Raw genomic sequence first — 22,906 nt, 5'->3', positions numbered from 1 at the left:
GGCCACAGCCAGGTATGCCCTACCCCATAGACCTGGCCCACTATAAAAGGGGCTACTTGCCCCTCCTCTCTCTCTCCTCACTCTCACCTCTTGGCACTCTCACCTCTCTGCCCCTCTTGGATTCCCCTTCCCTCCCACTCTCTCCACGTGGTCATGGCCGGCCGGCATCCCTCCACTTCTCTACTCTATTCTCTCTCTCTCTCTCTCTCTCTCTCTCTCTCTCTCTCTCTCTCTCTCCCTCTCTAACTCCCATCCTCTGCCCTGAATAAACTCTATTCTATACCATGTCTGTGTGCATGTGGTCCCTCAGGGGGAAGAGGTGCCTGGGCATGGGCCCGCCTGGGCACCCCCTTCCCCCACACCACTGTGCCACACTCCCTAAACCCTTCTCTCTCTTTTTATGCCCCCTTCATTGGTGCTGAAACCTGGGAACAAACCTATCATTAGGCATGAGCACCAACCACTAAGCTTTACCCCCAGCCTACCATCCGCCATTTTTATCTGCCTTTCCTTTATCACAAATGAGCGCCATTTCTGGTCTTCTATCTGACCCTGACCGTACAGCTGCCACTCAAAAATATGAAGAATTCTAGAAATGGAGGTAGAGAGATGGCTCAGCATTTAAAAGCATGTGCTGTGCAGTCATGGAGACCAAAGTTGACATCCCAGAATCCTTAGTGGGCAGCTTACAAATAACCAAGGCATCTGATGCCCTCTTGGCCCTCATGGCCACCCTCTCCCACATACACACATAAATTAATTAAATAAAAAAGTAACTTTGTAAGCCAGGCATGGTGACATGCATCTTGAATCCTAGCAATCCAGAGGCAGAGGTATACAGATCTCTTTGAGCTTGAGGCCAGCCTGATCTATACAGCAAGTCCCAGACCAATCAGGGTGACATAGTGAGACACCGGCCAAAAGAAACAAAACAAAAACAAACACCTGGGTGGTGGGTGGAGGGAACATGTCTTTAATCCAGCAATCAGGAGGCAGAGGCAGGTGGGTCTCTGAGTTCAAGGCCAGCCCGGTGTACAGATCAAATTTCAGGACAGCGGAAAGCTATACAGAGAAACCCTGTCTCAAAAAAAAAAAACAAAAAAAAAACAAACAAAAAAAAAAACACCAAGACAAACAAAGAAACAAAAACAAAAAAGAACTTTAAAAAATTGGGAGAGGGATGGAAATATGCTCAACATATACAATTATGAATATTTTAAGCTAAAAATAAAAACACACTGTTTGAATCTTAAGGACTTTATTGTTTTGCAGGTTGTTGAGATTCTTCTGGAAAGGGGCGCAGATATCACCCTTTGCAATTACAGCAATCAAACTGCACTCCATGTGGCTAATGGTGACATCCAGAGACAGCTCTTGGCAGGCAAGGGAATTCAGGCTCCCCAAATGCAGCTCCTACGAAGCTCGTGGCAAGGTGATCTGGAACAACTTCAACGCTTGCTGGTTAGTTACAGTGATGTTTACCATGGGCAGAGGTGGACAGGTGGGCAGCAGACAGACTATGCCATCACATGCCCAGTACAGGACTCCTTAAAATCTATTTTTATTTACATTTAATCTTTTAAATTTTGTATATGTATATTTGTATGTTTGTAGGTGTGTGTGTGTGTGTGTGTGTACAAACGGGTATACAAGCCCTCAAAGAGGCCTCAAAAGGGTGTTAGATCCTCTGGAGCTAGTTATGGGCAGTTGGGAAATGTCTACCGTGGGGTTTGGTAGCTGAACTCAGGTTCTTACAATAAGAGTAGCAAGCACTCTTAACTGCCGAGCCAGCTCTCCTGGCCCCCAACACTCCTTCCAAAGAAGAAAAAGGTTATTTTCAAATGCAATTCCATAACATTTCAGGCAGGAAAGTTGAGAAAGATACGGGACCAGACAGGACACAAGTCGAAAACAAGATTCTAAAAGAACAAAGCAGCAACCTATTTCCACCCGCTTCTAGTTGAGTCAGGCTGCAGCCCCTGGGAAATGATGATCCTAGGAAGACCCAGAGGAGCGCTGTCAGCTTGCTCAGAGCAGCTCCCTGGGTATCACCTGCCATTTGCACAGTTGCTGTTTAGATCCCTCTGGGCCAGTGGCAATTATGATCTTTATCCTGAAAAGGGAATCAGAGCGTTTACATGCTGCACGATATTTAGCTATGCCCAAAGAACTTTAAAGGAATATATTTGTGTGTGTGTGTGTGTGTGTGTGTGTGTGTCCATATGCACAAATCTGCATATGCATGTGAGGGCTAGAGATTGACCACAGGCATCATTCCCCTGGCACCATCCACCTTGTTTTTTGATACAGTCTCTCATCTGCCTGGATCTCATGGAGTAAGATAGGCTGGCTGACCAGGGCTTCTCTTGTCTTCCCTGTCCCAACACTGGGGCTAGGAGAACATGCCACCATGCTGTTGTGTGACACTATTCCTGGGAGACGTGAATAAATGTCTACTTGCCTCAGATAGGGAACCAAAGACAGATGTATAGATACTACCAAAGAGACAAAGATAGCGGATAGAAGACGGGGGAGAAGGGAAGAACAAGGGAGAGGGGGAAGGGCGCATTTGTCCCAGGAGGACAAAGGATTGCCTCTGGATAAAGTGGAGTCAGATGTGGTCTATAGGAAAATGGCAGTTTATAAAGATAAAAGGGGGGAAGTTCTGTGTTTAATTTTAACTGAGTGTGTTATTAGGGGAACTACAGGGGTCTTTTGATCGCTGGATATCAATACTTTAATAGCTGGTAGTCAGCTTTAGGAGAAGGAAGTGGCCAAATAAGGGAATAGACCTTGGTGGGCAACTTTAGGAATATAATCTAACGGTTTTTAGCAAAGCAGAGGGAATGGGAAAGAAGGGCAAGGCCTGCCAGAGCCATGCTTAACCGGATCAAGCTGGCTAGAGTCCCTTCAGGTGACATCTCATGAAAGCTGGGAGCCTGGTGCTCACTGCACAACCTACAGACGGCTCAACAGGTTGGAGAATGTCTTCTGCAGTTAGTTCAGCTGATCTAAACCTTTCAAGATGGCTTGGCTGCTATCTGTTTCTTTCAGAAAGTTCAGCTTGACTCTACTTCTTCAAGGCTGCCCGTCTGAGATGGACTCTCAGTAGTCATAGGCGAATAAATCTTGTCAGTTTCAGGGAGTTCCTGAAGCTACTATGAGCTTTTCGCTCACTGTCTCTTTTGTTGTTGTTGTTTCGTTTCATTTTGTTTGGGTTATTGTTTTGTTTTTCAAGACAAGATTTCTCTGTGTAGCTCTGACTGTCCTGGAACTAGTTGTGTAGACCAGACTGACCTTAAACTCAAAATCCACCCACCCTTGGCCTTCTGAGTGCTGGAATTAAAGACATGCCCTGGGCCAGCATTTTGTTGTTGTTGTGCTGTTGCTGTTGTTTTGGGTTGGTAGTTTTGTTTTGTTGAGATAGAATCTCACTGTGTCACCCAGCTTTACTTCCTGTCTTAAAGAGCTTTCCCGAAAGATGGAATGTTCGACCTCTCTTTAGGGCATCCTGTTTATTTACCTCCCTTTAACATCCCATGCCTTAATGAGCTCTTCTCTAAGATGAACTGTTTTAATCTCAGAGGAAACTACCATACAGCACGTGCCTGGATTTTTATGTGGGCTCTGGGGATCAGATTTTGGTCCTCATACTTGCATGGCAAAACTTTACTGAGATTCACCCCCAAACCTGAAAATACATTTTAAAAATCTATTTCTGTTTCTAATCATTGTGTCTATGTGGGTATCTGTGTGTGCGTTCTGGACACATGAGTACAGTGCCCCTGGAGTTCAGCATGGCACTGGATCCCTTGGACCTGGAGTTATGGGTAATGGTGAGCAGCCTGGCCTTGGTGCCAGGAACAGAACTCAGGTCCTCTGCAGGAGCAGTGCAGGCTCTCAACCACCAAGCAGTCTCCCTAGCCCCAAGGATATATTTTTTTAAATGTTGTATTTGGTAGTTACTGATCCTCTTCTTTAGATTCTTCACCACAAAGCAATTTGCAACCTGTACAAATAACCAAGGACTGACTCCGTTGTTACCAGTTCCTTACTCCTGACGTTAACTGTGAGACCGTGTGATCTCGCAACTGAAAGAAAATCCATTCTGCTGTTAGGAAGCTTTATTTTGTTGTGTGTTTGTTTGTTTTTCTAATCCCTTATGGTAAAGACACAAACAGATCGAGAAATGAAAGACATCCTAACCAGGGCAAGTTCAATGACAATTGTAACAAAACCAAAGGGCTTTTTCCAGTCTTTCGTTGTACTTCTAAAAGTATCACATTTCTTGAGCTGGGGGCTTTGAAAGTTTTCCAAAAGGCAATCCACTTTGCTTGATGGTCTGATGGTCTTGCCGTATGTAACTGTAACCCAATCTGTGTCTTTACAACATTATTATTATTATTACTTTTCTTACCCCTGAAGATTTAGGGACCAAGCTTTAAGGAACTATTTATTGGCTGGAATGCTAACCCGAGCTTAATCAACATTACTAAATCGATGTGCTACCGTGCTCCGACGCTCAGCTCAAAACTCTCATGTTGGCTCTGGGTAATAATAAGCATTATCTAAGAGGTAGTTTCTTCTCAGAGACTGAGGGGAAAAAAATTAACTAATTCCCAGAGCATGCTGCTGAGGTAATATCATTATCTCCATTTTGCCCTGGGAGAAGCTGAGGTAAAGACTACATTGCCATGGTAGAAACTTAAACACAGATGGAAATTAGCAGGTGACTTTGGTCCATAGAACAAACACTGAAGATAGATAGTTTTGGCCTTCCAAAAACATTCGATTCTGCCGGTCTGAGCTCTCTCTCTCTCTCTCTCTCTCTCTCTCTCTCTCTCTCTCTCTCTCTCTTTCTCTCTCTCTCTCTCAATCTCTCTCTCTCTCTCTCTCTCTCTCTCTCTCTCTTCCTTCTTTCCTTTTTCCTCCCCCCTCCTCCTCCTCTTCCTTTCCAGATGTTAACACTGGGTGTTTTTATCAATCACTATCCATTTTACTGTCTACTGAGACAAGGTCTCTCACTGAACCTCGGCCTTACCGGCTTGGTTAGAGCAGGTGGCCAGCAGGCGCTGGGATCCTTGTGGCCCTGCTTCCTCACCATCGGGATTACAGGCTCTGCCACCCTGGGCTCTCTCTGGGGGTGGTGGGATCTGAACTTGGATCCTCACACTTGTAAAGAAAGCATACAAGTGAACCATTTTCCTGGCCCGAAATTTACTTTTACTAACGCAACTAATCGTATCCATATGTCACGTCTGCTTTGGCTGAATAAACACAGTCAGGTGACACGTCTTCCTACTGTGTATCATTCATTCAACAGTGTTCAGGGAGCACCTGCCCTCTGTGAGTCACATGCTAAGTGACTTTCCTATTTTGTAACTAGTCATGCAAGCAACTGCATAGGGGAACTCTAGCGGCTCAGTGTAACTGAGAAGGTCAGTTCTTGACCTTGGAAGGTGGGAGTTGTAGGGCCAGGAAATGGCTTAGTGATAAAAACTCTTGCAGTGCAAGCCTGACACCCTAAATTTTATGTCCAAGACACAAATGGTATGTGTACACCTGTATTCACACACACACACACACACACACACACACACAGACACACACGCACACGCACACGCACACGCACACACGCACATACATAATAACACCATACATATATACATACATAATACATTTTTTTAAAATAGGGCTGCCAGATTTTGCAAATAAAAATACAGGACACTCAGTTATGTTTGGTATATCAACTTCAGAAGAGAAATTATATGCCAAATGAAAAATGCTAAATTATTTATCATTTAACTTCTTACCCTTTATTTTTATCAGGGTTAGGTTTTTCCTCTGTGTGTTTGTGTCTGTGTACATATTCATGTGCATATATGGACATGTGTGCATGAGAAGGCCAGGGGTAACACAAGGGTTTTTCCTGTCTCATCTCATCCTGTCCCGTCCCTACCCTCCCCTTCCTCTCTTCCCCTCCCCTTCTCCCTCTCCCCCTCCCCCTCCTCTCTCCCCCTCCCCCTCCCCTTTTTTATTCAAGACAGTCTCTCACTTTCCTAGAGCTTCTCAGGTAGGCTCCTCTGGCTGGTTATTGAAGCCTGGAGAGCCACCTGTCACAGCGTCCCCAGCACTGACATCATGGGTGCACGCTGCCACTCCTGGCCTTATTACGTGGATTCAGGGTATTGAGGGCAAGTCCTCGAATTTACTCAGCAAGCACTATACTGACCGAGCGCGTCCACAGCTCCATCATGACTGACCTTTTCATCCACCATTTAGCGGGGCATCCCTGACATAACTCGAACACTCGTTAAATGCCCAGCTTTGGTCACCAACACTGACTCTTTGGTCACCGGGCTCTCTCTCGGGCTTATGGTCTTGTTCTTTCCCAGCTCCTCAGGATAGGCACAGTGACAGAACGTATTGAGGAGGTGGATATGTGACTCAGTTGGTAGAGTGAATCCTATCATGAATGATGCCCTGGGCTCAGTCTCCAGCACCACATAAACCAGGTCCGGTGGTGCATACCATACCAGTCATCGAAGAGTTGGAGGTAGGAGGATCGGAAGTTCAATATCACCAGGAACTACAGAGAGAGTTCAATATCAGTTTGACCTACGTGAGACCTTGTTAAAACAAAACAAAACAAAACAAAAGGACCTCCACCAGGACATACATGCATGTCCTGTTAATGCTCTCAAGAACATCAATAAAGCTTAGAAGACAGGCAAACTCCAGGTCTGATCAGGCCCTGCTCAAAGTCACCGCCCTGTTCCTTACTACCATGGTGAAGCAGGGCTACACTGGCAAATTTAAGCTCATCAGAGATCTCAGAGCAGGCAGGTTAAAGAGTGTGAAGGCATCAGCTCCAGATCTGATGTGGAACTCAAAGACCTGGAAGATGACGGAACAATCTGCTACCATCCTGTCTGTTTGTCTTGATGTTCTGACAACCTCAGCGGCATCCCAGACCATGATGAAAACACACAGGAGGAAAAATCCTATATCAATAACATGCCTCAATATGGGGGAAGGAGAACAGATTGAAGTTAAGGTTTACCTCATTTCAAGGGTAAAAACTTAAAATGAGAATTGGTCAAGAAGTGAAATTGCAGAAATTAGTAGTTTAAGTAGTCATACAGAAAAACACAACAGAAACAAAATCTTTTGTTGTTAAAGGCATGTGAAGAGTTCCTGGATATAAATTTCCCCAACTCGCACGGTCTGACTCCTCTGATGCTGGCTGTGAGAGATGTGGACCTATTTGAAAGTCTGGATGTGTTGAAAGTCTACAGACCTGATGAAGTTTTAGCCGAGCTCCTCCGGCACCGCGCGTGAGTACAGGTGCTCAGTCAGCAGCAGCTGGAAGGCGGCTACTCCGCTGCAATATGCTGAAATTACATGCCAACCTAGATGACCGCTTTTTCATAGCTTTATAAAAGGGATTTCATTGTAATTTTGAGGAATGGACTAATATTGAAATTGACCATTATTCTTAAAATATCTAGCTCTTTATTGGTTTAGATAATTGCCATTTGGGTGCTGTGGATGTAGTTCTGTTGGCAGACTACTGAGTTCAATCTCCAGTACATTAGACATATGTAGCCTATGTATCTGTTGCCTCAGCATGTGGGAGGTAAAGGCAGGATCAGAAGTTCAAAGCCATTCTCAGCTACATAGCTGAGTTTGAGGCCAGCCTAGAATGGCCAGCCTAGTTCAGGCCTAGCTTATTCAGTCCTAAGGATGGAACACATGGTTTTGTGCTTATTAGGCAAGTGCTCTTCTTATCGGGATACGTCACTCGGCCTCTTGTTTAAGAATTTGAGAAATGGTCATTCTCTCTGCTGTGTTTTGACATAATTATTATATACCCAATTGAAGCTTTCTATTGATTTGATGTCATTGTTTTTATGTCTTGATAATCTTTGATGCTTCTTTTATTCTTTCCAGAGATCCTAAGCTTTGTGATTTCAGTGGCAAGTCAGCAATACATTATGTGTCACAAATTGAGAGCTGGAGGAAGCAGCAGTTACTGGACATCCTGATGAGTTCTATGCCCAAACCAGGTCGATATTTCTTTCTGGATGCAGATTCCCCAGCTTGAAAGTCCTGTTTGAAGTCTTTCTTTCTGTTTTCACATCTGTTTAATAGCTCCATTTGTCTGTTTGCTTGTTTGAGATAAAAATCTCACCTAAGTATCTCTGGAACTCAATACATAGAGTTGGCTGGACTTTGACTCACAGAAATCCTCCTGCTTCTCTCTCTCAAGCACTGGGATCAGAGGTGTATACCATTACACTCCACTTCATTTAAATAAATCAATCGGTGACTATTGAGCAGTGACTCTTTGAAGCACAGGGTTATATGCTCTAAAAAATGCATAGAAGTCTTGCTCCATACTCTTATGCATTGTGTGTGTGTGTGTGTGTGTGTGTGTGTGTGTGTGTGTGTCTGTCTGTCTGTCTGTCTGGGTGTGTCTGGGTGTGTCTGGGTGTCTATGTCTGTATGTTTCTATGGGTAAGCCATAAGTCAATCTCCAGTGATTTTCTAAGAATGTGATACATCTTGCTTTTTTAAAGTAATTTATGTGTATGACTGTGTGCCAATCTGTATATAGTGCTCATGGGGGCCAAAAAAAGAGCCCCCTCAGGAGTTACAAGTAATTGTGAGCTGCTGTGAGTGCTAGGGAACAAACCTGGTTGTCTGCAATAGCAGCAGCTGTTCTTACCCAATAAGTCATCTCTCCAGCCCCAAGCCTTGCTCCTTGAAACTAGGATCTCTCACTCTTTCCTAGAATTGCTTCTCCAGCTGGGCGGGCTGCCTAGTTTACCCCAGGGATTCACTTGTCTCCACCTCCCCAGCACTGGGACTAAAAATTCACACCTGGCTTCTTTTTCTATTTTGAGATTTATTTACTTTAGTTTTAAGTGTGTGGGTGTTTTTGCCTGCATGTATGTCTGTTTACTCCATGTGTGCCTAGCACCAACAGAGTCACAAAGAGGGCACCAGATTTTCTAGAACTGAAGTCACAGACAGTTGTTAGCTACTATGTAGGTGCTAGGAATCAAACCACCCAGTTCCCTGGCAGAGCAATCAGTCAGTGCTCTTAACCACTGAGCCACCCCTCCAGGCCTTAATTTCAGGTTTGGGGGATTGACCTCAGCTCCTTATGTTGGCAAGAAAACACTTTTTCAACTGAGCCCTCTCTGGAGGCCTAGGTCAAGCTATTTAAGAGTCTGAGTGGTCTTCACAAATCCCCTCATCACTTTTTACTTTGATTTCTCTCTCTTGCTGTCATATTATTGGGAATCATCCTTAACCTAGGAGACTCTTCCAGGACAATTCAAGAGAGCAAAAAGCAGATTACCAGGCAACACAACCTTCAGTATTCTCGGCAAATCTATTTGGAAGAGAATAGAGAGGCTTTCTCCCACCCACCCACCAACAGAAGTCCATTGAAGGGTTCATCTTTAGTGAAAAGAGGTCAAACATCTCCCTTTTCCCCTTCTGTAGGACCCTGGAAGACAGGATCATCAACCCTGTTGATGACTCAGAGGGTTGAAAAGCTCTTCTCTGTGTTCCAGCACCTCAGAGGGCGTAGCTGTGAGAATGACGTCATTAAGAATGAGTTGCTATAATTATGTTGAGCCAAAAATCTAGCTCTCAGTAACTTTTTTCTTGCATTCATGTGTGTGAAGTATGTATGCAGTGTGTGTGTGTATGTATGTGTGTGTGTGTGTGGTATGTGCACGTACATGCATGCCAGAGGTTAACATCAGGTACCTTCCTCTATTACATTCCATTGTATTTACTAAAGCAGGTTCCCTCACTAAACCTGGAACCCACTACCCCTTCTAGAGGAGCTAAGCACCTTACCTTTCGGATCCCCATCTTCGCCCTCTTGGTGCACAAATCACAAGCAGGCACTACAGCTGCTTGGCTTTTATTACCTAAAGTTTCATCAGAATGCCTGACCATTATTTCAGGGAAACTTGACGGAAAGTTGCTGATCTCAAAACCCAGAGACAGATCTCCACACGAGACTGTTGGGTCTTACCAAAGCACAATGTTGTTTCTTTTTTGACAGAGAGACATGCCGAGTCACTGCTTGACATCTGTCAGGAGGCAGGCTCTGCTCCAATGGATGTGGCAGGTTCTAAAACTGAGAACATTACCTTGCAGAGCATCAGCAGCAGTGAGGTAAGAGGGAACAGGCAGGGGACTTGGGGGAGGGGGGAAGGGCGGAGAGGTGGGTCCGCAGTGAAGAATGTGCCCTGTGTCTGCAGAGGACACAGGTTCAGTTCCCAGCATCTGCACGGAAACTCACAACCACCTATAACTCCATTTCAAAGAATCTAATACCCTCTTCTGACCTCCAAAGATACCAGGCATGCAGGAAGTACATATATATGCATGCAAGCAAAACATTTGTGTAGATTAAATAAGATGAATAAATCTTTTTTAAAAAACAGTTTCAAAAAGCACAACAATAAAAATGAAATGTCTGGTCCACCTACCATTTTATTTGTACTGCCTCAATGTTTTATATTAATCATATATGATTTATATACACATCAATATCATGTATATGTATTATTGAGGCAGTCTTGTTATACTGTTAGAACTTACTATGTCATGTAAGCTGGTCTTGCATGCCTACTTTAGCTTCCCAGGCTCCCAGAGTATGTGACACCACACCCAGCTGATTAATTACAGTATTAGTATAATCATTTTTAAATTATAAATTAGGGGCTGGAGAGATGGCTCAGTAGTTAAGAGCACCAGCTGCTCTTCCAGAAGACTCGGATTTGATCCCTGACACCCACATGGGAGCTCACAACCATCTGAAACTCCAGTACCAGGGGATGTGACGCCCTCTTCTGGCCTCAGGATTGCATGCATGTGGTAGACATATATGTAGGCAAAACACTCATTTACATAATTTAAAAATGCAAATTAGCTAGTTAACTTGGAACGTGCGTGCGTGCATGTGTGTGTGTGTGTGTGTGTTAATTTCTACTGTCACCACAAAATGCATATACTGAGTGAATGGCTTGAAAACAACAGACGTTTAAGCCAGGCAATAGTGTTGCATGCCTTTAATCCCAGCACTTGGGAGCCAGAAACAGGCAGATCTCTGAGAGTTCAAGACCAGCCTGGTCTGCATCACATGTTCCAGGACAGCCAGGGGGACACAGAGAAACATTGTCTCAAACAAAACAAAACAAAACAACAAAAACAAAACAAGCCAGAAATTTATTCCCCAGTTCTAGAGACTAAAGAGTTGAATAGGTTGCTGTTGTGTGACTTTTTAAACACAAACACATGTCTAGCCATCTGTCGGGGAACTGACAATAGACCAAAGGAAAGATTCCATTCCTAGCCAGCTTGGTGAAGCAGTGAGTTCCCTAGCTTAGTTATAGGATCATGGGTAAGGGGCTGTCTATGGGACTTTGGGTGACTTAAGGCAGTTTTATTGTTGTGCTTTTTAAAACTTTAAAAAAGAAAGATTTATTCATTTAGCTTTATGAGCTTCCTGAGTCTTAGGAGCTCCCTCCTCTCTTTAGGAGAGAATGTTTGAGAGTGTATATATGCTGGACATTTTTGGTTAGCTCCTCTTTCTGGCTCTCTGGTGTCTTGAATAGGGCCACTCAGGTCACTGTGAGGGCGCCACTCTCTGTGAGGGCGCCACTCTCTGTGAGGGCGCCACTCTCGTAAACTAATTAGCTCCTAAAGGTCCTACTTCCTCCTGACATCACTGTGAAATTTAGGGCTCAAACATAAAATATTTTTGAGGAGACAGACATTCAATCTGTCCCTAACTTGTGTGCGAATAACTCAGAAGGCAGTTCCTGTTTTACCTGTATTGAATTCCACATCATGGGATTCTATTTATTTTATACAGTTTTTAATTTTTTCATTAATACTTTCTTTTCAGTGTAGGAGCCTTTTCTGAGTATTTTTAACTTCTAATGGTATTTAAATTTTTAAATGACATTTATTTATGGGGACTAGAATTTAAATGCATGTGACAGTATATGTGGACATCAGAAGACAACTTTTGGGGGCCAGGTCTCTGTTCATATCATGTTGGTCCCAGGATCAAACTTGGGTTTGGCAGCAGGGGGCACTCCCCACTGAGATGTCATCCTTGACATTCTGACAGAGTTTTAAAGAAACCTGTTCACAACCTTGTTTCCTAGGTTTTATATTCTCCCTGCCCTTCTTTCTGGTTTTAGAATCTTCAGGGAGTTGTAGTGTTTTTAAAGTTCACAGTGCTAGGGTTATAGGACTTGGTTAGAAAACTGAGGCCTAGATGTGCCATTTTAAAACTGTATTATTTTTGAAACAGGTCTCATGCATCCCAGGCTAACCTAGAATGGCCTTGAGCTCAGGAGCCCTCTGCCTCTACTTCCCAAGGGCTGAGATTACAAGCCTGTGCCACCATGCCCAGGTTTATATGGTTCGGGGCACAGTCAGCTACATCCGCAGCCTAGATGTAGAAAATTAAAAGCACAAAATCAATAGTAACAACATCCATTAGAGGAGAATCTCACCAACAAAAGCTCTGAAGCAGAGGCTTCAGAAGGTGACTGCGCTTACTCCCACCAAGCCTAAATCCAATCCCTGAGACCTGCGGACTGCAAGTAGAAAACTGAAGCCCACAAGCTGGCTTCTGACCTCCATATGTGCATGGTGCCACAGGCATGTGTGCTCACGTGTACACACACACACACACACACACACACACACACACACACACAAATGAGCCCAATAAAAATCTTTTTAAATCAGGCAGTGGTATTGCATGCCTTTAATCCCAACACTCAGGAGGCAGAGACAGATGGATCTTTGTGAGTTCAAGGCCAGCCTGGTCTACAGAGCAAGTTCCAGGACAGAAACCCTGCCTTAAAAATAAATACAAGCGCGGGTGGTGGTAGCGGCTCACGCCTGTAATCCCAGCACTATGGGAGGCAGAGGCAGGTCGATTTCTGAGTTCAAGGCCAGCCTGGTCTACAGAGTGAGTTCCAGGACAGCCAGAGATATACAGAGAAACCCTGTCTCGAAAAAAACCAAAAATCCAAAAAACCAAAACAAAACAAAAATAAATACAAATAAAATAAGTGAAAATAAATTTTAAAAATTAAATGCAATGAAAAAATTTCCATTTAAAGAGTTCTGAGTACTTTTTTATAAGTCAAGTTGGCTTTCAAACGTGAGGCTTATTTTCTAAAAGGCCAAAGGCATTTTGAGAAACTGTGTCCATGATCAGATCAGAGAGCAGTCCTAGAGAAAGCTGTAATCAGCTTTGCTGCCTGCTTTGGTCTGGGGTTCCAGCTGCGGTTTCCATGGGAGCAGGGGTTTCTCTTCTGCCCCAGGGAGCCCTGCAGAATGATGCCTCCGTTCCTCTGAGGTTGCTTCCCTGTGACTGTGTCTGAAGGATTCTTTCCACTTATCCTCCGTGCACACGGTGTTTGTGGCAGCTTAGCAGCCCAGATGCTGAACCCATAAAGTAGAAAATACTGAGGGTGGGATTTCAGCTTTGATCTTCCGTTTTCATTATGCAATCAAATCTCTTCTGCTGGCGGGGTGGGGGGTGTTTAAGTCCTAAATACTTTATCCAATTTAGAAGGAATCCACAGTATCAAAGTTTACCCTTGCAAAGTCAGTAGTCACCCTGCCAGCAAAATAGTATGTCGAATCACCACTTTAATGTTTAAATTTAAAAAGCGTGTATGTTCACATGTGTGTATACATGTGTATGCACACGGGGAGGTCAGAGGTCAACCTTCGCTGTTGTCGCTCTGGAGTCTTTCCATCACGGCTGGCTGACCCCAGGTATCCCCACAGGCTTCTGCTTCTCAGGGCTGGTAGTATGACAAAGTTTGCCACAACAGCAAGCATTTTAATGTGGACTGTGCTGAACTCAGCTGCTTATGCCTGTACAGCACGTATTTGTCTGAGCATCTCCCCTGAACCTCTCTGAGCTTCTGTTCTGTGATCTTACAGGACTTTGACCTTGAAGATGACTTCAGTCCGTCCATATTGGCTGGGGAAGGAGCAGCTCCCAGGGGTGAAGTCTGGTCAGGAAGGACAGAAGGTATCCCCTTCCGTCCATGGCGTGCCCCTAAGCTAGCATTGGTGCTTTGGGGTTCTCTGGCAATTTCAGAAGTGTGTGGTGCTACTTTGAAAACAGCAGACAAAAGAATAGAACAAAAGCTGAAGGGACAGCCACTGGTAAAGTGCCTGCTTTACAAAGAGAAAGCCCGGAGTTCCTTCTCCAGAGCCCACATAAAAAATGCCTGATGCCCCAGCCTACCTGGTGAGTTCCAGGCCAGGGAGACACCCTGTTCCCCAAAGACAAAAACAAAACTCACAAGAAATCAAGATGGACAGTGCTATGGCTTCATGTATGGTCACATACATAAACACATTTAGAAGGAGAGGAAGAGGAGGGAGGGAGAGAGGAAGGGAGGAGGAGGGAGAAGAGGAGGAAAGGGAGGGAGAGAGCAAGGGTGGGAGAGAGGGAGGGAGGGAGAGAAGCCTGGAGGGAAAGAGGAAGGGAGGGAGAGAAAGAAGGAGGGAAAGAAGAAGGGATAGAGAGAGGAAGGAAAGAAAGGAGGAAGAAAGGGAGGGAGGAAGAGAGAGACTATGGCTAAAAAGTCCCCACCATTCTCTTACCTCCTTTATCTGAATCAGGCCTGGCCTCCAGCCCCTCCCGCACTGCCCCCCCCCACACACACACTGGCCACCTCTGTAGTTAAGTAGTTACTGCTCCACCTGAGCCCCAGCCTCCTGCTTTCAGTTTCCCACCATTCCTTTCTTCTCAGAGTCTTCCCTCAGCTCCAGGAGTCTGTTCTTTGCCAGCCGGTTGACCTTTTCCTCGGCCTCTGTGTCCTGCTGCCCTGTGCCAAGCAGTCTCTCTTAGCCTTGTTCGTTGCCTTTCCCCAGGCTGAGTATAGGGCAGCATTTGGTAACAGTTAAAATACCGAGCATCATCGAACCTGGAGAAACTGATGAAAACAAAGGACCCCAGCCCGCTCAGGAGGAGTCCTGTGCTCAAACTGCCCTGCCTCTCATAAACTTTAAAGCCAGCCCTCAGAAGGCTCTACCGTGTCTCAAGACACCTCCTGTGGGCGTTGAAAGGGCTGATTTAGTCTGTCTGATTTAGGGACAACTTGATGTTTGAAATGCTGGTTTCTTTTCAGATGAATTAGTAATGATTTGGCTTTCATACAGGTGCCGTGAGCTTTCTGCATTATTTTTACAGAGCTCTTAAGTTTTAAATCTTAATAAGTGAAAGAAACAATGATCTTTCGGACAGAATTTCTCCTCGCACCTGATGGATTTCAGTTGATATAGGTACTCTGAGAGGCAGGCGCTGTCTGTTACACTCACAGGGAGACTTTTTGTCTCCAAACAGGACACTGATCTGTCAAAGATTCTCCTTCGCATCTGGAACATTACATTTTAGGTTGTTTTTTTTTTGTGTGTGTGTGTGCATGTATGTATGTGTGTGGATACACACACACCTCAGCCCATATACACAAATCAAAGGACAACCCGCCAGCCGGTCCTTTCTTCCCACCACGTGAGTCCTGAACACTAAACTCTGCTCATCGGGCCTGTGTCAGACTCCTTGCTAAACAATCCTACCCTGCACCTGGAAATTAACATAAAACCAACCTTTTGATATTGAGACGTGGCATCGTCATCCTACTTTGGAGTTTACAGTCAAAAACAGTGCGCTCTAGTCACACACACACACATACACACACACACACACACAACTCTTTCATAAAATTTCATGAACTTTTAGGCAAGTATATAATGTTGTGGTAGGTCACATTCGCTGCTCTCCTTAGCTGTAAGGTGGAGAGCTGTAGGTGGTGCATACTTGATGCAATATGGGCACGCTGGAGAAAATGGCTAAGCCCCACCCCCTAGCTAACATTCTATGACCATTCAGAATAGGCTTATCTAAATAGACTAATGCATTTCTCCCTCACCCCCTGGGAGTTCACCCCCCTTTTCTTTCTTCATCTACTCCCATCCTGCCTTTTCTACAGGTGTTGAGATTATTGTGACGTTTCCACCAGATCCTCCCCAAGAAGCAAGCCAAGATCTGAAAGAAAGCAAGTAAGGAATGTCCTCCAAGGTACTGGATTGTAATTTAAGTAGAAAAGATGACCGTTGTGTGGCAGCGGATACTATGAGGAGGGGCTGGACAATTAATAGACATTTCAGGCGTGTGGGCCATATGGTATCTGTTGCAGTGATGGAGCTCAGCCGGTAAGAACACTTGCTGGTAAGCCTGAGGATCAGAGTTCAATTCCCCAGCATCTATGTAAAATGCTTGGCATGTGTCTTAGTTAGGGTTTTACTGCTGTGCACAGACACCATGACCAAGGCAACTCTTATAAGGACAACATTTAATTGGGGCTGGCTTACAGGTTCAGAGGTTCAGTCCATCATCATCAAGGTGGGAGCAGGGCAGCATCTAGGCAGGCATGGTGCAGGAGGAGCTGAGAGTTCTATATCTTCATCTGAAGGCTGCTAGTGGAAGACTAACTTCCAGGCAGCTAAGGTGAGGGTCTTAATCCCACACCCACACTCCAACAAGGCCGCCCTCCTAATAGTGCCAGTCCCTGGGCCAAGCATATATAAATCATCACAGGATGGATATGTGTGTGCCTATAACCTCAGCACTGCGGGGAGGTGGAGACAGGAGGATTGCTGGGACTTGCTGGCTTTCAGCCTAGCTTCAGGTTTAGTGAAACACCTTGTCTCAAGGGAATAAGGCAAAGAAGGTCAGTGTGGGACAGCCAGTGCCCTCCATTGCCCCTCCCCCACTTCAGTGCACATAGGCAAATGCTCCGGAATGCAGAGGAGTACCCTCCCAACACACACACACACACACACACACACACACACACACACACACACACACACAAAGGAGGGGGATGGGGGAGGGGAGAAACAAGCTGAAGGACTGAAGGGCTGCTTTGGTTTCAGGGCCATAGCATACCTACATTGTTCTGGAAAAATGCTATCCAAAATGGGGTTCTGTAGCTCATGTCCAGTATAAGATAATGTTAATATAGAACGTGAGGATGAGCATTAGTAATCTGATAACAATCTTATGTCTATTGATCAGATGGACAGGAAACGATGAGGAAATAGAGCCTATTTTCTGCTTGTTCTTATTCTCTGCATTCCGCTCTAGTTTTTATTACATTTGTCAAAAAGTGTCACTCCGAAATGACCTGGAAGGTTTTAAGGTAGGTTCTTTTGGCACTAGAATTCAGAAGTCAGAGGCAGGAAGATGACTACAAGCTTAAGGTCAGCCTGGTTTACACATCAAGTTCCAGGCCAGGCAGCACTATTGGGAAATTTCCTTCCCCAGTGAGGTGTGAAAGTGTCTCCCCCTCCTTCTAAGGCCCCAAAGACAAGAAAGCACTGCTCTACCAGAGGTCACTCCGAGAGCATGGGGGGAGGGGCTTCTGAGAGCATGGAAACCTCAAAGCAGCCACACTTGTTGGCTTCCTGGAGTCAGGTATGGAGTTTTTGTCAATTAACTTTCCTCAGCGTTTATACCCTAACACCTCCTGAGGTCCCATGAAGTTAGGACAGAACTGGTTGGAAGGACTAGCTAGAATCTCAGGTGAGGCTCCATGACCCTCCCAGTGACTGGCTAATGATACATCTAATGGCAGGATAGACAAACTAATGGAAATGGTGGCTATTTTGCTTGGAAGATAGCAAGGTAGCAAGGCTCTGTCTCTCTCCAAGAACCAGAGGGTGGCGTGGGGGGTGTGGCTCCGTGGGCAGAGGGCTTTCCTAGCATACATGAAGCCCGAGTTTGATCCTCAGCGCTGCATAAACCGGATGGTGGTGCATGCCTGTAGACCTAACACTTGGAAGGTAGAGGCAGGAGGCTTACAAATTCAATGTCATCCTTGGCTACATAGCTAGTTTAGGATTAGCTTGTATTATATGAGACCGTGTCTCAGAAAATAAATAATAAAAATAAGGTAATAAAAATAACTAATGAAAATAGAAACTGGTTTCCCATTGCAGACAGTTTGAGAGTACTGGCCTGGCTAATTAATGCATTTAGAGACAAGGCTCCTGTCCCAGCCTTTGGTCTGACTCTCCTTTTCCCAGAAACGGGACTAGGGGAGGATCACTGACTAGGACTGAATCTAGAGGTCAGCACCAGCCAGAACATGTAAGGGGCCTTCTCCTCTTAGGAGTCCACAGTTCCACTCAACCAGATCATGTGGGAACCAATTTTCCAAACTTTCCAGCAAGTTCTCTGACTTGAGAACTGCAGATCTGGAGGATACAGGGGCTGTGCCATCTGTTTTCTGTAACTGGCAAAACACTTAAGATAATTTACAAAGAGGAATTCGTTTTGGTTTCGGGGGTTCCCTCCGCAGTTGCTTTGATTTTGTGGTGTTTCACTTCCTGGTAAGACAACATCATGGTAAAGAGCATGTAGGGAAGAGGAGGCTGCTTCCTTCAGGGTGGCCACGAAGAGAACAGGGTAGTGGCAGGAAGTGCCAGAACCCTTCCAAGGCGTTCTCCCGGCGAATTAATTTCTTTCCATTAGGCACCCCCTCCTCAGACCCGGCCAAGCGCTACAGACCCGACTTGGACCACAGAGAGACCGTCTGAGATCTGAGCTATACCAGCAGATGGGTTTTTGCCATCTCTCTCCTTTTAGTCAGGTGACTTCAGAGCACCAGGAGCGGGGACAAGTACATCCTGTCTCTCCACCAAATGAAGTGGAGATTGCAGACCTCGCGGCAAGGATGCACGGAAGTTCTCAGGCGCTCTGTGGTGTTGCGGCTCTCTCACCACCCAGGACCTGCTTAGATCAGAGCAAGGCTACAGCTGCAGCCAGGGAGGAGGCTCCGCCCCTTCCGAGAGAGCTGCGAAGGAAGTCCGATGGTGAGTCAAGTGTTTAGAGCATCCACACAGGCATAATGTATGGCAAGTATATGCCCTTCCCCCCTCCCTGCTCTTCCACTCCTCACCCCTCCTTCCTGTTAGCCCCCTGCCTCCTAAACAATCTCACTTCTCTGTTCACGCCATATTTACACATATGATTTCATGCACCTTTATAAAAATATGGAAACCACAGATAAGAGGAAACATATTAAGTTGAGCATTTCATTCTACAGTGGACCTGGAGAGATAACTCAGTCAGTAAAGTGCTTGCAAGCACAAGGCTCTGAGTTTAATTTCCCAAACCCATGTTTTAAAAAAGTCAGATATGATGCCGTGTGCTTGTCATCACAGCCCCGGAGTGGCTGAGTCAGGAGGGTCCCTGGGGCTCAATAGCCGGAAGCCTCACCAACTTGATAGATTCCAGGCTAGTGAGAGGTCTTGTTAAAAAAAAAAAAAAAAAAAAAAAAAAAAAAAAAAAAAAAAAACAAGGACAATGGTCCCCAAATGTTTATGTGTGTCCTTTGATTGCTATACGCACATCATGGAATAAATTGTCTTTGCCTCTACACATACGCATGTCTGTGTGTGCATACACACACACACACACACACACATGTTTACCTAGCATCCATGAAGCTCTGTGCTTGCATCCCATACTAAGCTGGACATGACACAAACCTGTAATCCTTACACTCAGGGGGTGGAGGCAGGGGGATTGGAAGTTCAAGGGCATTCGTGGCTACCTAGGGCCTCCAAGGCACTCCACGTAGGCTGCTCTCTGAGACCAGCACACATAAACAAGTGAGCAAACCGTTAACAAGCCCTTCTGGGGGCTTTAGGCTAAGGTCTTCTGAAGTCGTGCCATAGTGCTGTGTACCCCACACAAGGAGAGTATACTTTGAAACTCGTTTCCACGTATCTCTTGCTCCATCCAGGAACTCTTCAGCCTACGACTAAGAACACCCAATTCTTGTTTCTTTTCTTATAGAGTTCCCTGCCTCTGACGTGAGACACAGTAGCCGAAGAACAGAGGTAAGATTAGTCCCAGCATGTCTGATGAAGAGGTGCAAGGGCGTGGTGGTGCACACCTTTAATCCCAGCACTCGGGAAGCAGAGGCAGGCAGATCTCTATGAGTTCGAGACCAGCCTGGTCTACAGAGCTAGTTCCAGGACAGCCATGGCTACACAGAGAAACTCTGTCTCAAAGAAAAATAACAAAAACCCCAAATCCCCACAACAACAATGACAAATTCCAGCAAACTATTCAGAGTTGAATCCTTAGCAATAATATTGTGGAGAAAAATAAAAAATGTTAACTATTTTATGGAGAAGCTAAGTATTCATGGGAAAAGCATTCCTTGCCCCGTGGCTTGCTCCTCTGGGCCGTTTCCTGCCCTTGGGTAGTGAGGTGAACAGGTCTCTTCATTTGTTTCTTTGTCTCTTTATGCATTTAAGTTTTGGGGACAGGGTGAGACATAGTCTCACTATGTCGCTCTGGCTGGCCTTGAACCCACAGAGGTCCCCCTGCCTCTGCCTCTCTAGTTCTGGGATTAAGGGTTTGGATTGCCACTCTGCTCACCTCACACACTTGTCCAAATCCTGTGAAACTCTTAGCTGTTGACCTCCCACCCCGATGGCGGAGAGGCTTCCTGCTCCTATAAAGCTTTAAAAGACACTTGTCATTTTTCAGTTTTCTCAGCTCTCTTGCCCTTCAGTGTCCTAGGAGACATGCAAACATCTGTGCACACCTGTGTATCAGCACATGAGTGAGAGTGACGCCTGTACACACCTGTGCATCAACACATGAGTGACACCTGTGCACCAGTATGAGTGACACCTGTGCACACCTGTGCATCAACACGAGTGACACCTGTGCATCAGCACATGAGTGACACCTGTGCATCAGCACATGAGTGACACCTGTGCACACCTGCGCATCGACACATGAGTGACACCTGTGCACCAGTATTAGTGACACCTGTGCACACCTGTGCATCAGCACATGAGTGACACCTGTGCACACCTGTGCATAGGCACGTGAGTGACACCTGTGCACACCTGTGCATCAACATGAGTGACACCTGTGCATCAACACATGAGTGACACCTGTGCACCAGTATTAGTGACACCTGTGCACACCTGTGCATCAGCACATGAGTGACATCTGTGTACTTGTTTCCTAGGCATGTCCACCTTGCTTTTAATGACGGGGTCTCTCACTGGACAATTACACTAGGCAAGTCAGCCAGCAAACTCCAGGAATCTCTCTGTTTTACATTCCTAGTACTGGGATTTCAAACTTGTTCCACCACAGTTAGCTTTTTAAATGTGGGATCTGGGGGGCTGAACTCTGGTGTTTGGACTTGCAAGGTTTACTGACTGAGCCACCACTTCATTTCTTATTTCCTATTTTTGAGAAATGGGAAAAATCCAGGCAATAAAATCGAGAGAGATAGGTATCCCCTAACACTTGTGTTTCTAGTATCTGTTTGTCTTTTTTTTTTTCTTTCCTGCTTGTGCCTCATTGGCAACTGAAATTTCAAGTCATAGCTCTCAATCTCTATGCATAATTCATGTCTATAAATAATCTCATATAATTAGGTACAGAGTTTGTGTACATAAGAAAAGGCCACAAAGGAAGAAAAACAAAACCAAAAAAAAAAAAAAAACCCCAAAACACTTAAGGACTTTATAATAGCTTAAGGGACACAAAGTTGAATGCTATGGTTTGCATTGCACTGCCCCCTAGAGGTGGCAATAATTAAAAGCAGCTGACTTTGAAATAGAGGGCAAAGGAGATTTAACAGTTATTAAGGAGTTTGGAGAGACGGCTTAGGGCTTAAGAGCACTTGCTACTCTTGAGGACCTGGGTTCAGTTTTTAGAACACATAGGGTAGCTCATAACCATCTATAACTCCAGTTCCGGGGAATCCAACAGGCACCTTGGCACACATACATACATGCAGGCGAAATACCCATACACCATACACATTAAATGAATCTTTTTTAAGCTTTTGAGGCTTTTCTGGTTTTTTGTTTGTTTGTTTGTTTGTTTGTTTGTTTTGAGATTGGCACACAGCTCAGACTGGCCCCAAGCTTGCTATTGTAACTGAAGGTGACCTAGAACTCCTGATCCTTTGACTTCTATCTCCAGAGTCCTGGGATCACGCACATGCATGCATTACCACATCCTGTTTGTGGATTTCTGGGAGATCGAATCAAGCGCTTTCTGCATTCTAGGAGAACAATAGCAACTGAGCAGTTACAAAGCCCTTAGCGTTGCTAAGTTTTCAAGTCTAAAGCTGTTCCCAACTAAACGATCTAGCAAAACAATGAGTTCATCAGTCCTGAAAGGAATCTTAAACCAAATATAATAACAAGTTTAAAGTGTTCTCTGGAGGGCTTTAACATTTTAATCAGTCCTGTGGAAACTAAAAAGAAAAGAGAAATAAAACACTTCCCATTTTAAAATTTAACATGTAAGCTGGGCCTGGTGGCCCCCACTTTCATCCCATCGATTGGGATGAAGAAGCAAGTGGATCTTTAGGTTCGAGGTCAGCCTGGTCTACAGAGTGAGTTCCAGGGCAACCAGGACAAACAGAAACCAGCTAGACAGCCAGACAGATGCCCTGTCTTAAAACAAAACAAACAAACAAAAAAGCAAGCAAACAAACTAAATAAGTAACTCCACATAACTAATAAATATAACCATGAGTTGACATGTAGATTTTAGCCTTTTTATTTTTAAACATTTGATAAGTACGGGTGTTTTATCTGCATGTATAGCCGTGTGTCATGTGCCTACAGTGCCAATGGAAGCCAGAAGAGGGCGTCAGATTCCCTGGCACAATTACAGACTGTGAGCTATGAAGTTGGTGCTGCCCACGAAGAGTAACCAGCACTCACTGAGTTAACTTTAGCTTTAAGAAAAGATTTACTTTATTAT

At 45.0% G+C, this 22,906-nt stretch overlaps 1 protein-coding gene across 1 annotated transcript in view; it reads left to right on the top strand.

Annotated features, from left to right (window-relative positions):
* Window positions 1–22,906, top strand: part of Map3k19 (mitogen-activated protein kinase kinase kinase 19) — a 38,594-nt gene that overhangs the window by 6,100 nt on the left and 9,588 nt on the right. Inside the window, exons 3-10 of the mRNA XM_052200813.1 lie at window positions 1,273–1,461; window positions 7,183–7,337; window positions 7,954–8,069; window positions 10,091–10,203; window positions 14,014–14,104; window positions 16,074–16,143; window positions 18,620–18,960; window positions 19,949–19,992. Coding sequence (XP_052056773.1) covers window positions 1,273–1,461; window positions 7,183–7,337; window positions 7,954–8,069; window positions 10,091–10,203; window positions 14,014–14,104; window positions 16,074–16,143; window positions 18,620–18,960; window positions 19,949–19,992 — 1,119 coding nt within the window. The remainder of the gene's footprint in view (window positions 1–1,272; window positions 1,462–7,182; window positions 7,338–7,953; window positions 8,070–10,090; window positions 10,204–14,013; window positions 14,105–16,073; window positions 16,144–18,619; window positions 18,961–19,948; window positions 19,993–22,906) is intronic.

The sequence above is a fragment of the Apodemus sylvaticus genome, chromosome 12 (genome assembly GCF_947179515.1).
Source record: "Apodemus sylvaticus chromosome 12, mApoSyl1.1, whole genome shotgun sequence".
NCBI lineage: Eukaryota > Metazoa > Chordata > Mammalia > Rodentia > Muridae > Apodemus > Apodemus sylvaticus.
This window is presented reverse-complemented; position numbering and strand designations above follow the sequence as displayed.